General features: G+C 42.8%; 1 protein-coding gene across 5 annotated transcripts; it reads left to right on the top strand.

Moving 5' to 3' along the window:
- The first annotated feature begins 548 nt into the window (after positions 1-548).
- Positions 549-13,694, top strand: LOC306920861 (PH domain leucine-rich repeat-containing protein phosphatase 2-like). Of its 5 annotated transcripts, XR_013789698.1 has the most exons (9): positions 549-677; positions 3,196-3,393; positions 3,859-4,093; positions 4,529-5,072; positions 5,644-5,876; positions 6,655-6,906; positions 7,708-8,812; positions 8,873-11,976; positions 12,048-13,694. XR_013789698.1 is itself a non-coding variant. In XM_079497805.1 (7 exons), the coding sequence occupies exons 2-7, from the start codon at positions 3,311-3,313 to the stop codon at positions 8,035-8,037; spliced, it is 1,677 nt and encodes a 558-aa protein (XP_079353931.1). In that variant the 5' UTR covers positions 549-677; positions 3,196-3,310; the 3' UTR covers positions 8,038-11,987. The 5 variants fall into 5 exon arrangements, 1 of the variants encoding a protein (XP_079353931.1); XR_013789699.1 differs by having other exon boundaries at positions 7,708-11,976; XR_013789697.1 differs by lacking the exon at positions 3,196-3,393 and having other exon boundaries at positions 7,708-11,976.
- Positions 13,695-14,856: the final 1,162 nt, after the last annotated feature.

Genomic DNA, 14,856 nt, shown 5'->3' with positions numbered 1-14,856 from the left:
GAAAATCAAACCACAGACCACCGGCACACTGGACCAGCACACTAGCTAGTTAGAAATATCAATCAGTCTACTTATATGAATGCATATAACATATACAAGTCAATGCATTCCACCAAAGATCCCTCACGTGACGTTAGGGTAGAGTTTGTTTAACAGTACTTGTGAGGACTCTCTCTCTCACACACACACACCAGAGACTGGCAGCTGATTGGCTCATTCAGGGTTGCCAGGTTGGTGGCTGTCAGGTTGTCTAATGCCTGCTGCATTGTGTGTGTGTGTGAACCAGCTACACTGGCATTTAAACACATTCATATTGTAACTGTTGCCACTATAGGTGATATAGTTTGCTTTATTCCTAAAAGCTCCAAGTTCATAATGAAGAAGTTCATAATTAAGTCACATTTACGTTTAAAACATTATTTCATGTATTTGTGTCAAGTTGTTGTAATGCTTTTATTTTGAAGAGTCAAAGTCATGTTCCGTGTCTCGTTTGGTCTGCTCATATAAATTGGGTACACAGGTTTTTTGTGTAAGCAATCAAGCCACAAGCAGGAGCAGCTCCGTTTGCACTGGTCACACAAAGAGACTAAAAGTTACAAGAGACTGTCATAAGAAAGGTTAGAAGGACCTAAGACTGAAGAGATTCCCTTCTTTGTTATTTGCACGCAGCCAACAAGGTATTTGTATTACTTTGGTAAAATGTTTGCATCTACATGCTGTGCATGTCATGTCGTATTTATGTTAATTGTAACGTGCTTGTTTTATTGTATTGTTTATAGTTTTCACGGTGAATTTGGAGGATCCACAAATAAATCAGTTTCAAGGAAACCACTTGTGTCTGTCTGTGCTCGGAGGGAGTTACACATATAATATGACAGCACCACACACACACACACAGAGGCATTGCCTAAAACACATTAAAAAACTCAAACATTCCAGGTGACTAAAATGTGACTAAATGAAAACTATTCAAGGGACTGAAATGAGTTTGCTGCCAAAAACACAACACTGCAGGATGTCACCTCAGCCACGCGTATGTGTGTCAAGACATTTTATTAGCAACTACACACACCTGTTGCAAGGTCCCCTTTTGGTGTTTTAAACGTTTACTGGGGACCCCCTGGAAATCCCACAAGGGCCCCTGGTGGTCCACGGACCCTGAATTGAGAAGCACTGGCATACATTCTAAGCATTTATGTTCAGTTAGCTTTTATAAATGTAACTTTAAACGTAACAACAGACTGCGCTGCTGTCTAGTCGTGTTCAAACCATTGTGATGTTGCATTACCTACGTTTACTGGGGACCCCCTGGAAATCCCCCAAGGGCCCCGGGGGGTCCACGGACCCCGAATTGAGAAGCACTGGCATGCATTCTAAGCATTTATGCTCAGTTAGCTTTTATAAATGTAATTTTAAACGTGAAAACAGACTGCGTTGCTGTCTAGTCGTGTTCAAACCATTGTGATGTTGCATTACCTACGTTTACTGGGGACCCCCTGGAAATCCCCCAAGGGCCCCAGGGGGTCCACGGACCCCGAATTGAGAAGCACTGGTATACATTCTAAACATTTGTATTCAGTCAGCTTTTATAAATGTCATTTTAAACGTGAAAACAGACTGCGTTGCTGTCTAGTCATGTGCAAACCATTGTGATGTTGCATTACCTACCTTTACTGGGGACCCCCTGGAAATCACCCAAGGGCCCCTGGGGGTCACCGGACCCCGAATTGAGAAGCACTGGCATACATTCTAAGCATTTATGCTCAGTTAGCTTTTATAAATGTCACTTTAAACGTGAAAACAGACTGCGCTGCTGTCTAGTCGTGTTCAAACCATTGTGATGTTGCATTACCTACGTTTACTGGGGACCCCCTGGACAACCCCCAATGGCCCCTGGGGGGTCACCGGACCCCGAATTGAGAAGCACTGGCATACATTCTAAGCATTTATGCTCAGTTAGCTTTTATAAATGTCACTTTAAACGTGAAAACAGACTGTGCTGCTGTCTAGTCGTGTTCAAACCATTGTGATGTTGCATTACCTACGTTTACTGGGGACCCCCTGGACAACCCCCAATGGCCCCTGGGGGGTCACCGGACCCCGAATTGAGAAGTACTGGCATACATTCTAAGCATTTATGCTCAGTTAGCTTTTATAAATGTCACTTTAAACGTGAAAACAGACTGTGCTGCTGTCTAGTCGTGTTCAAACCATTGTGATGATGCATTACCTACGTTTACTGGGGACCCCCTGGACAACCCCCAAGGGCCCCTGGGGGTCACCGGACCCCGAATTGAGAAGCACTGGTATAGATTCTAAACAATTGTATTCAGTCAGCTTTTATAAATTACATTTTAAACGTGAAAACAGTCTCTTGTTATAGATATTATAGTTGTAGTTAAAGTACACAGTGTGAATGTCCCTTAACATAACACCAATGCTGAATAGTACTAGGGAGAACATGATAGTATCCGTCCATAGACTGGCCTCTGGTGACCAGATAGGAGCATTACTGCATCTACATTAAGGACAAGTATACAGCCTACTGTACATCCTCAGGGTTCATTGATATAATCTCTGTCTAAAATAGCAGATCTACAAGCTCGGTAGCGCGGCACCGATTGCCGCGCTACGAGCTTGTAGGTCTGCTATTTTGGGGGCCTCTGTCTGTCTGTCTGTCTAACAATCTGTCTTGTCTGTCTGTCTGACAGTCTGTCTTGTCTGTCTAAAATAGCAGATCTACAAGCTCATAGCGCGCCACTCGGTGGCGCGCTACGAGCTTGTAGTTCTGCTATTTTTGAAAAATCGTGAAAATATTTATTTCAGAAAACTGGAGGATTTAGAAGATTTTTTTTAAATTTTGAGGTCAGGCCTAAATGGGTTAAAGTATGTTTTGTATGAATAATCTAAATCTCCAAAGTCACTTGTAACTAAAGCTGTCAAATAATTGTAGTGGAGTAAAAAGTACAATATTTGCCTCTGAGTTGTTCATTTATGTGTTGATGTGTGTGTGCTGTGTTGTGGACAGGTTGTGTTAATGTGTGTGCTGTGTTGTGGACAGGTTGTGTTAATGTGTGTGCTGTGTTGTGGACAGGTTGTGTTAATGTGTGTGCTGTGTTGTGGACAGGTTGTGTTAATGTGTGTGCTGTGTTGTGGACAGGTTGTGTTAATGTGTGTGTGCTGTGTTGTGGACAGGTTGTGTGTGTCTGTGCTGGCAGTGGATCGTTTTGGGGACAGCGGCGTAGAGGCAGCTTATGGCATCTTTGACGGTGACCGCAATGAGGAAGTGCCTCGACTACTGCAGTGCACCATGGGAGATGTGCTATCCGAGGAATTACAGCACTCCAGTGTGGACAGCGTGTACATGTGCAATACCTTTCTCACCTCACACAGGTTGGATTATCTAATAAATACACTGGTTCTCAGAGTAGGCTCCGGGGACCCGGGTTTCAGGGCATCCACAGCAAAATAAGGAACAATGTTTAAATCTTAAACTTAAACCTATTTTAGTATTTGGCTATTTGAAAATAGACCATCTACAAGCTTACGTGTCGCAATGTGACATGTTGTGAGCTTGTAAATCTGCTATTTTCAATATACGGTTAAAAGGCCTGAGGCAAAATACAGTGTCAATCTAATATATTGCGTAAATTTGAATTAAAAACTATTTAGACGATATTTGCCATCAGTACATCAACAGTGTTTGCAATTAACAAACGGATCATTGTGCTGCCGCTGCTGTGTTGATTTATAGGTTGCGAACAGCTGCTTTAGGGCTCTGAAGCTGGTGTGTGTGTGTGTGTGTGTGTGTGTGTGTGTGTGTGTGTGTATGTGTGTGTGTGTGTTTGTATGGTACAGGAAACTAGGCATGGCTGGGCAGAAGCTGGGAGCCTCTGCCCTGCTGTGTTACATCCACCACGAGCCTTTAGGGGAGCCAGGAGGCGTGTTCAGCCTGACCGTGGCTAACGTGGGCACCTGCCAGGCAGTGCTGTGCCGAGACGGCCAGCCTCTAGTCCTCTCTAAGGTCCTCAGCCTGGAGAGCAGTGCCGAGGAGATGGAGAGGGTTAAACTAGCCAAAGCCATCATCACAGAGGTACTAGTTATTGCACTATTGCAAATTTCAAAAATAGTGAAGATAGCTCATCTACAAGCTCACAGCGCATCGCGATGCAACTTGTAGATCAGCTATTACAACTCTGACCACCAAATTGCACCATTTGTAAGATATTGATTCTAATTAGAAGTTGTGTAGTGATTTTTACAGTGTACCGAATGACTATACATAACCAGCCAGTTTCATTACAAGAGTTTAGTAATCTCATCAAGGCTCAACTAATAAGTTGCCTATAAAACATGTTTTTTGAGGATAGAAAAATCACACATGTCTTCTTGAGACATTATGAAAATATTGACTGGTTGGAAACTCTTTATACTTTTCCAGATGCAACACTTTAGGATGAAACCCTACATGTACTAGACTGTGTTCTACTCATGTTTACATGTTTATCTCTGTTCTTAATGTTTGCAGGACAACAAGGTGAGCGGAGTGACGTGTTGCTCGCGCCTGCTGGGCTGCTCTTATCTCTCTCCGTGGGTGCTGCCCAAGCCCTGGGTGCACACCGAGCCCCTCTGTCCCCAAGACCAGTTCCTGATCCTGGGCAACCGGGCGCTGTTCCAGAGGGTCTCCTACCACGAGGCCGTGCGTACCGTTCAGACCGTGCGCGACCCGCGCGCCGCCGCCAAGAAGCTCTGCTCCCTGGCCCAGAGCTACGGCTGCAAGGACAACATCGGCGCCGTGGTGGTGTCTCTGCACATCGGCGAGGACAGCTGCACCTGTGAGCCGCCGCTCTCTGCCGCCGGCACTGAGCCACGAGGAGGGGGGCCGACCACGGCGTGCCCCGCCACCGCCTTACCGGCCGCCGTGATGATTCTCGGCCCCGCCACTGCCGAGCCAGTCACTCCCTCGTGCAGCACCGCCGTCGTCGTGTCCGAGTTCAACAGCGAGACGTCGGCCTCCGAGGTGGGCAGCGAAGCAGGTTCCACTGCCTCCGATGAGCAAACCTCCTCACAAGGTTAGTAAAGTTTAGAATCCGTTTTTTTTAACGTTGTTTGACTTTTTTTCCTATGCACAGCTTTGTGTGTGTGTGTTTGTAGCACGGAATGTGATGTATGATGATATATGATGGCAAGAGCGCCCCTCACTTCACACAAGTGTAATTTTTTATTTAGTTTTCACTTTTTTTGTTTTTCAATTTCAGTTAGTGTTTATAGTTCGTTTTTTAATTAGTTTTAGTGTTGTTTTTTATTGTAATGTATGGGGTAGGGGAGAGATTCAAAAAGTTCAGAAAAACGTGTCGCATTGCATCGCTGGCACAGCAATAATATTGGAAGATTTCACATCCACCCAAAATAGGCTTTTGGGTGGATGTGTCTTATTCATTCATTAATATTGGAATCCCCATCAATGATGTTATTGGTAGACAGGTTTCCGTACACTGTCCACCAATGAGACGCAGTGAGCGAATAGGCACAAATGGTGCCATCTTCTAACGAGCATGAGGACCAATTATCTGAAGATAAGATTTAAAATGGGTGACATGCTCCTTCTTTAACCAGTGTATGATAGTAACCCTGCCTCCTCAGGCCCCGTGCACCGCCCAGAGAGACGCTGCAGCCTGCATCCCGCTGCCACCACCACGCTGTCTGGCGTTATGGTGCCCGGCTCGGCCGGGGCGGGGGGGCCTCACCCCGTCTTGTTCCAGCGGCAGCCCTCCAGTGCCACCTTCTCCAGTAACCACTCTGACAACGGGCTGGACAGCGACGACGAATTACCACTTGAAGGTGTGATCTCCAACGGCAGCAAGCTAGAGGTGGAGGTACTGTTCGACACTGGACCGATTCCAGAGTATTCTGTAGTACTGGACTGATCCCAGAGTATTCTGTAGTACTGGACTGATCCCAGAGTATTCTGTTGATCTCGTTATTACGACACTAGTTGTTTAAGCATAGCGTGGGATACTGTAATTACTGTGATTGGGTGTGTCTTGTTTGTGCGTAGCGCAGGTTACTGTAAAGGGTGTGCTGTCGTAGTGCAGGTTACTGTAAAGGGTGTGCTGTCGTAGTGCAGGTTACTGTAAAGGGTGTGCTGTCGTAGTGCAGGTTACTGTAAAGGGTGTGCTGTCGTAGTGCAGGTTACTGTAAAGGGTGTGCTGTCGTAGTGCAGGTTACTGTAAAGGGTGTGCTGTCGTATGCAGGTTACTGTAAAGGGTGTGCTGTCGTAGTGCAGGTTACTGTAAAGGGTGTGCTGTCGTAGTGCAGGTTACTGTAAAGGGTGTGCTGTCGTAGTGCAGGTTACTGTAAAGGGTGTGCTGTCGTAGTGCAGGTTACTGTAAAGGGTGTGTTGTCGTAGTGCAGGTTACTGTAAAGGGTGTGTTGTCGTAGTGCAGGTTACTGTAAAGGGTGTGCTGTCGTAGTGCAGGTTACTGTAAAGGGTGTGCTGTCGTATGCTATCATTCATTGTTGATGGCATTTTAAGCGTTAACCATCAAAAATGGTGTGCTTTAACTGCTGGCCACTGAATTTGCCCTGCGGGATCGATAAAGGTGTCTGTCTGTCTGTCTGTCTGTCTGTCTGTCTGTCTCTTTATCTATCTAGGTTGACATCCATTGCTGTGCGTTCCAGCTGCGTTCTGGCCCCCCCGCCGTGAACCCCAAAGACGACATGGAGAAGCGGGGTTGTGACTATCCCAACGGTAAGACGCGCAGGCAGACCAGCGTGGTGGTGTCTGCGACCAACGGCTGCCTCCTGGCCGTCTGCGGCCGAGAGATGTCGGACCTGAAGAAGTCACCGTCCACGTCCAGCCTCTTTGGCAAGAAGCTGTCCAACGGCTCCGTGGTTGCCCCTCAGGTAGCCCTGTCACAATTACCCAGTGGTGTGGGGGAAAGTACTCAAATGTGTTGCTTAAGTAAAAGTATCAATACTGCAATGTAGAACTGCTCCGTTACAAGTAAAAGTTCGGAATTCAAAATGTACTTGATTAAAAGTACGAAAGTATTGGCATCAAAATGTACTTAAAGTACCAAAAGTAGAAAGTACTCACTGTGCAGAATGTCCCATTTCAAGTTTTCAAATGTATTCAAATATTTTGAAAATAGCAGATCTAGAAGCTCACTGTGAATTTGTAGATCGGCTATTTTCAAATGGCCGAAATGTATAGAGCTGAAGTGTTTAATATATGTTTTATAATAATAATCTAGTTATTGAAATAATTATAATAATATTATTTTTAATAAAAAATAGTTTTCAAATGAATGTAAAAGTACAATATTTGCCTCTGTGATGTAGTGGAGTAGAAGTAAAAGTAGGGTACTTTCGATCACATGATCTCCTCATCGCAAATTATTTGGGATGACTCGTTTCCATTTCATCTGTATAAATGAGTCTGTGGAGAAATGCATCGTATCATGTGCTTATAATTTAAATCATCTATTTTCGCCATTTTTGAAAACTTTGGAAGTATTAAATGATCAAACAGAAAAGTAATTTTCTGTTACTAGGCAAACTGAAAAGACATTTTCAACTATATATGTATTTTTTATGCCAAAAACAGTTAAATTGTTACTCGCATCAATGGATTATTTAGGGACATGTCAGATAAACATTTGATCGTCAACTAAACTGTCATCATGATGACAACCCTACCCTCAGGACAGCCATAACGCCATCGAGGTGGCCCTGGAGGCTCCCAAAAAGAAGTCGGGCTACTTCACTGCCCCGGCCCAGCAGGACCCAGAGGATCAACTGATTGTGCCCCCGAGTCTGGAGCAGGATGTCCGGGAGCAGCTGAGAGGCCAGACCCCTGTGGTCTTGGGTCCCCCGGTGCCGTCCACTCCCCCTTCCATTAGAGACCTGGTGTGGGACCACCCGCACCCTCCTGCTGCTCCCATGCTCCATCAGCACAACCACACCTCCATGCTGGCCCCCTCTGCAGGCCCCACTCACATTCTACAGCAGGAGGTGTACGACACTGCCCTCTAGTAGGAGAGCCAGAGTAACGCACCAAATGCCATGGCAAAAGGAGGCAGAAAGGAGGTCTCTCTGTGGGATATTCAAATTGGAGTTGCCATTCAGACCAGACATGGTAGATGTGTTGTGACGTTTGACAGATGGAAAAGCGATTGATGTCCGTCAGCACGTCGTTCTAAGCTAGCGAGTTGTCTGAATGGGGTTGAATCTGGTGGAACTGTGTGAGCGGGGCGTCGGCGGCACAACTCGTGACAAGAGGTTGTGGAAAGAAATTCATGTTCCAAAGGACGAATAATAAGCCCCATGCCTGAACTGGAATACCTCATGAATTTAACATTGCAGAACACGTCAGCAACATTTCCCTTTACTCGGAAGGTCTAGCAATCAAATTGCTATCCTGAATTGGGATGATCACTCTAATGATCTCCTCTCGAGGGGTCCGTCCGGCGGTCTTTCAGGTCCAGGAGGAAAATCCCTGTGAAGAAAAGGTGAAAAAGTGCCTACTGCGGATGAATCAGCCCAGACCAGAGCGTGTTGACATTCCCAGCTGTAAGAGAAAAGCTACTGTGGGATTGTTCAACGATTCCATTCAGTAGGCCTATGTGGTGAACCCTATGTATAGGATGTGATCCATCTTCAAAAGTTTTTTTTAACTAAGGCCTAATTCATGCGCTGTCGTGTGCAGAGAACGGCTGGGAATGGCAGGGAACGGCCGAGAATAGCAGGCCTTCATTAGCAGACCTTGTATGTCGGCTGTCCTCGACATGCGACACCGTCGTGCAACCAAGTATGAATCGGGCTTTAGTCTGTTGAATTTAGGCACTGGTTCACGTGGATGTTCCGCTAGAGAGGACATTAATTTTGAATTGTTGCCAAAAATAATTGTAAGAACTTAATTGTCATAACCGTGTAAAGCCAACACTGTAATTTGAGATGGTGTGTGATTAATTATTGTCCTCACAAATTGCATGGGAAAAACAAAAGGTTCAATTGGAATGGATTATGTTGTTTGGTCATCAGAGAATCAAATGAAGATCTAGGAAGTGTGGAAGAGTCATTTGAACAAAACAATTATCAAAGTACTGTACGCAATGAGGGCAAGGCTGGATTTATTTAGAGACATGTAAAATAAACATACTTTATATGTATGTACCGTATGTTATGAAATGTCAGTGTACTCTGCTGGTACATAGATGACAAATTCTAGTCAACACACACTGTTTTTGTTTCTCTTTTGAGGCTGCTACCCAAGTACCCATTGAAATTTGTTATCTCAACTAAAATAATCTTCACGGGCGCATTCAGTTTGTTTGTGTGACAAACTAACTACAGCAGTGACAACTATGACAAGCCATAATTTATCTATCTCAGTGGGTCTTTTTTTTAAATTATTCTTACTGTTTTACTGGCTAGCATATCATCTACAGATCCACAGCAAGTTAAACGTATGGTCTGTCGGTCTTGTTTTATGCAGGAAAGTGTTGTGTGGTAGGATCTGGTCCCTAGAGGTAGCGTGACCCAAATGGGAGAATGCCAGTCCAGGACAATAGGTGGGTGTGATTTTTGTGTTGCTGTTGTTGTCTTAGAACAAACGACAGCATTCATAATAATTGGGACAGTCTATGTCTCCCACACAAGGTTTATTATGCCTTGTTTAAACCCATTAAAACCAGGAAAAGCATCCGTGTCATTTTAGATTTTAAACCCTTTAACCATTATTTTATACTTTGGCTATTCAAAAATAGCAGATATACAAGCTCATAGCACGTCACGTTGTGCCATGCTATGAGCTTGTAGATCTGCTATTTTTGAATCTGGAACATTTGTGCAAATCTTTGAATATATATATATATTTTTAAAGTGAACATTTTTAACTCAAATCTTTGCTTCTGGGGGTCCCTGGAACAAAATATTTTGAGATGGGTGTCCGCGGCCAAATTCATATAATTTGGGGGGGTCCTTGACATGAAAAGGTTTGAGAACCAATAACATAGAAACTAGGATTTAGAACAGCGGTTCCCAAAGTGGGGTCCGGGGACCCCCAGGGGTCCTTGAGGGAGTTCAAGGGGGTTCCCATCTAAATGATGGTTTGGAACCATCATCAATTCTAAAGGTACTGCATCCTCTGCCGCCGTGTGTTTGCCAAGTATAGGTGATGAACAATGGAATGCAGGTTACAGTGTTCATTGGTTTGTCAAACACCATCGTGCAGTTCTAGAAACCCCTGTCTAGCCATTCCTTTAAACCTTGCCTTGTGCCAAAACAGAGATTGTAGGGAGGCCAAACATGTATAATTACTAGTGTCATTTATTGCTCCATCTAGATACTATTTGGTTATTGGTGCTGCTGCATTCAGTAGCTGCATCTTCCAATTGGATCTTCCAATGTTCCCATATCGCCTTAAAGAAGCACTACTACTATTCTATGTTATACCGTCTCCCTGTCTCTTCGTGACTTGCATCAGTGGTAAATAGAGGGAGGACAAGAAACAAAGAAATACCAACCTACCCTTTTAATCTGTATTCATTAGACTGGAATGATCGGTAAAATATTTACCGATTGATAGATTCATTACTCAATTTTGCCATTACTTTTTTCATTTAAAAAATATATGTTCAAAGCACTTTGTAAAACAAATGAAAACATTTGTTGTGGGCTATTATTTTTGCTAACTTCCCCCAGGATAGGCATGCTGGGGACGTTCAAGTGGTTAACACGAGAATCTTAGCATCAGCACCATAAACAACATACCGTAATTGGGCCTCGATAACGTTGATATACCTGGGCTATGGTACAGGTATAAGCCAACAGCATATTGCCTTTGTGATCACTCTCTTCCCAATTGTTATTTGGAAGTCTTTGTGTTCATTATTGATTATACTGTAGTATTTTTCCTAAGGTGACAAACTACTTAGATAATTCCTTTAGAAAAGTACAGAGCGCCTTAGTTGCTGGAACTAAGGGATCTTGGAAGAAGATTTTGTATGTCTGTGTGTGTGCGTGCGCACGTGCATGTATGTGCATGAGTCTGGATCCAATCTTTGAAAATGCTGCACCTGTCAGCATCCAAACTTTGTGCAGGCTTCCAGTAGGCCGAGGTCCTAGAATGGTAAATAAATGGTCCTAGGAAGACAACGCAACCCAAACATATTCAAAGTGTCCTAATGGTGGTGCTATAATAGCCCACTTTATATTTTGGCCGAAAACTGTAGAAGGTCACAGTACAACCAAAAATGTGGTTTTTTTCCTGGATTCCCTGGCTCATGTAGCAACTGTCCATATAGTAAGTCCATTTCTTCAGAATACACACATTTTTCTACTACTAAATTTACAGATTTTGTCCAAAACTCTCACGTGACCCGCCCCGCCCGCCGTGCAATAATTGAGCTGAAAATCTTGTCCCGTCGGCCGGGACAAGATTTCGATCTTTCAAATCGGCGCGGGCCGGCCCGGTTGCCGGCCCCGCCCGTACATCACTAGTACATACATGTGCTTAAGTGTAGACCTTTTCTGTACATTCTACACTGGGATGTTGGAGATAGAGCTTTGGGACAGATGCTAATGTTTAAAAAAATATTTGCACACATTTGACATTTTCATACTGCATTTTTTAAGTTGGGACGAGGGTTTTTCTTTATTAATTCCTGAAATGGAATGGGCCTTTTTGTTTGACTTGTCTTATTGCATACAGGATACTGTTGTAAGGCACTAAAGTATGAAGACTTGATGACTTCCCTCATACAGATATGCAAAGCAAACTGGATGGAAATGATATAGTAACTGATGGTGTGCCTGTGTGAATGTGCGTCTATGCGTTTGTGCAAACATTTTGCATTTATGTGAGTTTTGTTAAGGATCTACAGACCATTAGTCAGGTTCAATTGTGCATTTGTGTGTACATTCTCTCCCACTCTTCCATGGTTTAATAGAAACAAACACTTAACCCATTATGTTATACTTTAGCTATTGAAAAATAGCAGATCTACAAGCTCATAGCGCGCCACCGAGTGGCGCGCTATGAGCTTGTAGGTCTGCTATTTTTGAAAAATCGTGAAAATGTGGCACAGATCTTTGAATATAATATTCTTTCAGAAAACGTTTTATTTATTTCGACGTCGGGCCTAAATGGGTTAAATATCCTTACAGTTAGTATACATACTGTCGAGCCAGAGGGAGCACAGGGTACAGTGAAGTCCAATGTTTTTGATAATAGGATTGATTCCCTTTAATTCTCTAGTGGACAAGACACCATACATACAAGCGTATGCATATGATATAACCATTCCCAACCTGTGAGGATATTGCAAGTGGGCCCTCAAAATTCACTATGGTTTTATTGATATTACAGTACGGAAAAGTCCTTCTGCACACCTACAAAGGACAGGTGCGTCGGATAACAGGAACTGATGGGTAGAAAAAAGAGAATCCCGCACACTGTCTTCACCACACAGGTTGGTTTTTATTGCAACGTTTCGGTCGTCAGACCTTCATCAGGCATAAATGAAGGTCTGACGACCGAAACGTTGCAATAAAAACCAACCTAAGTGAAGACAGTGTGCGGGATTCTCTTTTTTCATTGATATTACAGTACAATAATAAAGAAATCTTTTAAATCTTGACAAATGTGTTTTCATAGTGATACCAAATAAACAAAAACTTAATAAGTAGTACACAATCGATACATTAAAATAAACATGTTCTGAAAATGCACACGGCCCAAAACATCTGATCATAATAGGTGGTCAGATGGGTGGGCCATGTGCACCTTCAAGATTTCCTAGTGGGCCCAGATCCACAAGAGGTTGAGAATCGCTTGGCTGAGTAAAAGGCTGTCAGTGTTTTTCAAATTGCCAATTCATCCTTTCCACTATAAGATGCTTATTTTTCCTTCTTTTTTTTTTTTAGATGCTGCCTGTGTTGTGGTATTGTATGTTGTATGTGGTGTGTGTGTGTGTGTGTGTGTGTGTGTGACGTGTGTGCATGCATGCATGTGTGTGTTAAGAGATGTTAGACTAAATGCACACATACAAGTATGCATGCATGCTCTTATGCATTATGGAATGAATGTTGTTGAGTGGTTCTGGTGAAAGAGAGACTGGTAGAGGATGTTCCAGTTGTTTGACATAATGACCAAAGTAACCATGTTTAACCCTCACTGTTCCTTTCTGTACATTATTTTCTAGAAATGCTTGAATATTTTATCTCAATGCCAAGAAGCTGATGTTTATTTTTGTACTTCATTGTTTCATGCAAATTTATATTTCCTTCTCCATTACAGAATTTAAAATGATAGGGATTGTATGGTAAATTGTTACACATTATTGTACTTTTAAGGTACTAATTATTGCTGTATTTAATGTTTAAAGCATGCCCTATATACTGTAAATCAATATAAAATACATACAGTACATACAAAATGTGATTTGTACAAAATGGAGCATATCTAATATTCTTTTATTTTAGCATGCAGAATACTGCAAAAAAAATCATGTTAAATGTTTATTCATCAGTTGATAATTGTTTTATTTAGGAATAGGACTAACAATGAGCACTTTTGCTGTCTGTCAGCCAGAATCGTACTCCTCCTTTAAACTGTTTTATTTAAAAAGCTGCTATGTCTAGTTTGGAGCAGAAAGCTGTATTTTTAATTAACCTTAAGCCAAGTAGCAATAAAGATTTATACTGTGAAATGCTATGTTATTAATTTTGTCCATTGTTTATTTTGTACACCTTTCCGATGAGCTCATTTCATTCTGACCCCTCCACGAAAAGGCCTCGTTGTCCTGAACCCTTATCTGTCATTTATACATTATGGATCAATAGTGTGGACTTAGACTGTTATTCGTCTGTGGCATTAATGTCCTTACAAAGGAGCTTTTTTTTGTGGAGTAAAATACCATATATTCTCAGTGTTCTTTGCCGTTTACTCTGTGAGAAGAGTTCTCCAATAATTGTAGTCAATATGCACAAGTTAGTTTTCATAAAACATGAGCATAACATTTTGTTTTATATCCCTTTACATACAGAAAACAGGTGTGTTGGTTCATAATGACAACATTTTGAATAGAATGATGTCTGGAATAATATCAAATGTGTAAAATAAATTTAGCTGACAGTGTTGAGACCATTAAATGCACCTTAACCCATTTTGGACTGCGGTCGATTAAAAAAAAGGCTTCAAAATCCTATTTCTTTCCTGAAAAACCCATGTTTCTATATCAGTGGTGCTCAACCTTTTTCATGTCAAGGACCCCCAGAATTATCTCTATTGGGCCACGGACCCCCCCCATCTCAAAATATGTAGTTCCAGGGACGCCCCAGAAGCAAATATTTTAGTTAAAAATGTTCGCTCTGAAATATATATTCAATGATTTGCGCCACAATATAACAATTTTTCAAAAATAGCAGACCTACAAGCTTGTAGCGCGCCACTCGGTGGCGCGCTATGAGCTTGTAGATCTGCTATTTTTTAATAGCTAAATTATAACAATGTTTAAAACACCAAAAGGGGTTCCCGCCCCAAAATGGGTTAAGAACCATGTTAGTATCACTGCTGTTGTGGCTCTACTGGCTCAACGGCCAGTGAGGAGCCCCCACTGCCAGGTGCCTCCCCAGGAGTCGCTAACGCAGTAGCCTCGGTGACCACCGGGGGCATTGCATTCTGCTTTGAAATGTATCTCGACGACACTGCAAAAGGAGGGTGACCTCAATGTCTTACGAGAATAAATAAAGGTTTGAATGCATTCATTTTCCATCCCCCCGAATACAGTATGTGGAAGTACACCCTATGACTTATTTTTTGCACAATAGGAATACATGTTTTCATTTAAA

This window comes from Electrona antarctica (genome assembly GCF_951216825.1).
Source record: "Electrona antarctica genome assembly, chromosome: 3".
Classification (NCBI taxonomy): domain Eukaryota; kingdom Metazoa; phylum Chordata; class Actinopteri; order Myctophiformes; family Myctophidae; genus Electrona; species Electrona antarctica.
This window is presented reverse-complemented; position numbering and strand designations above follow the sequence as displayed.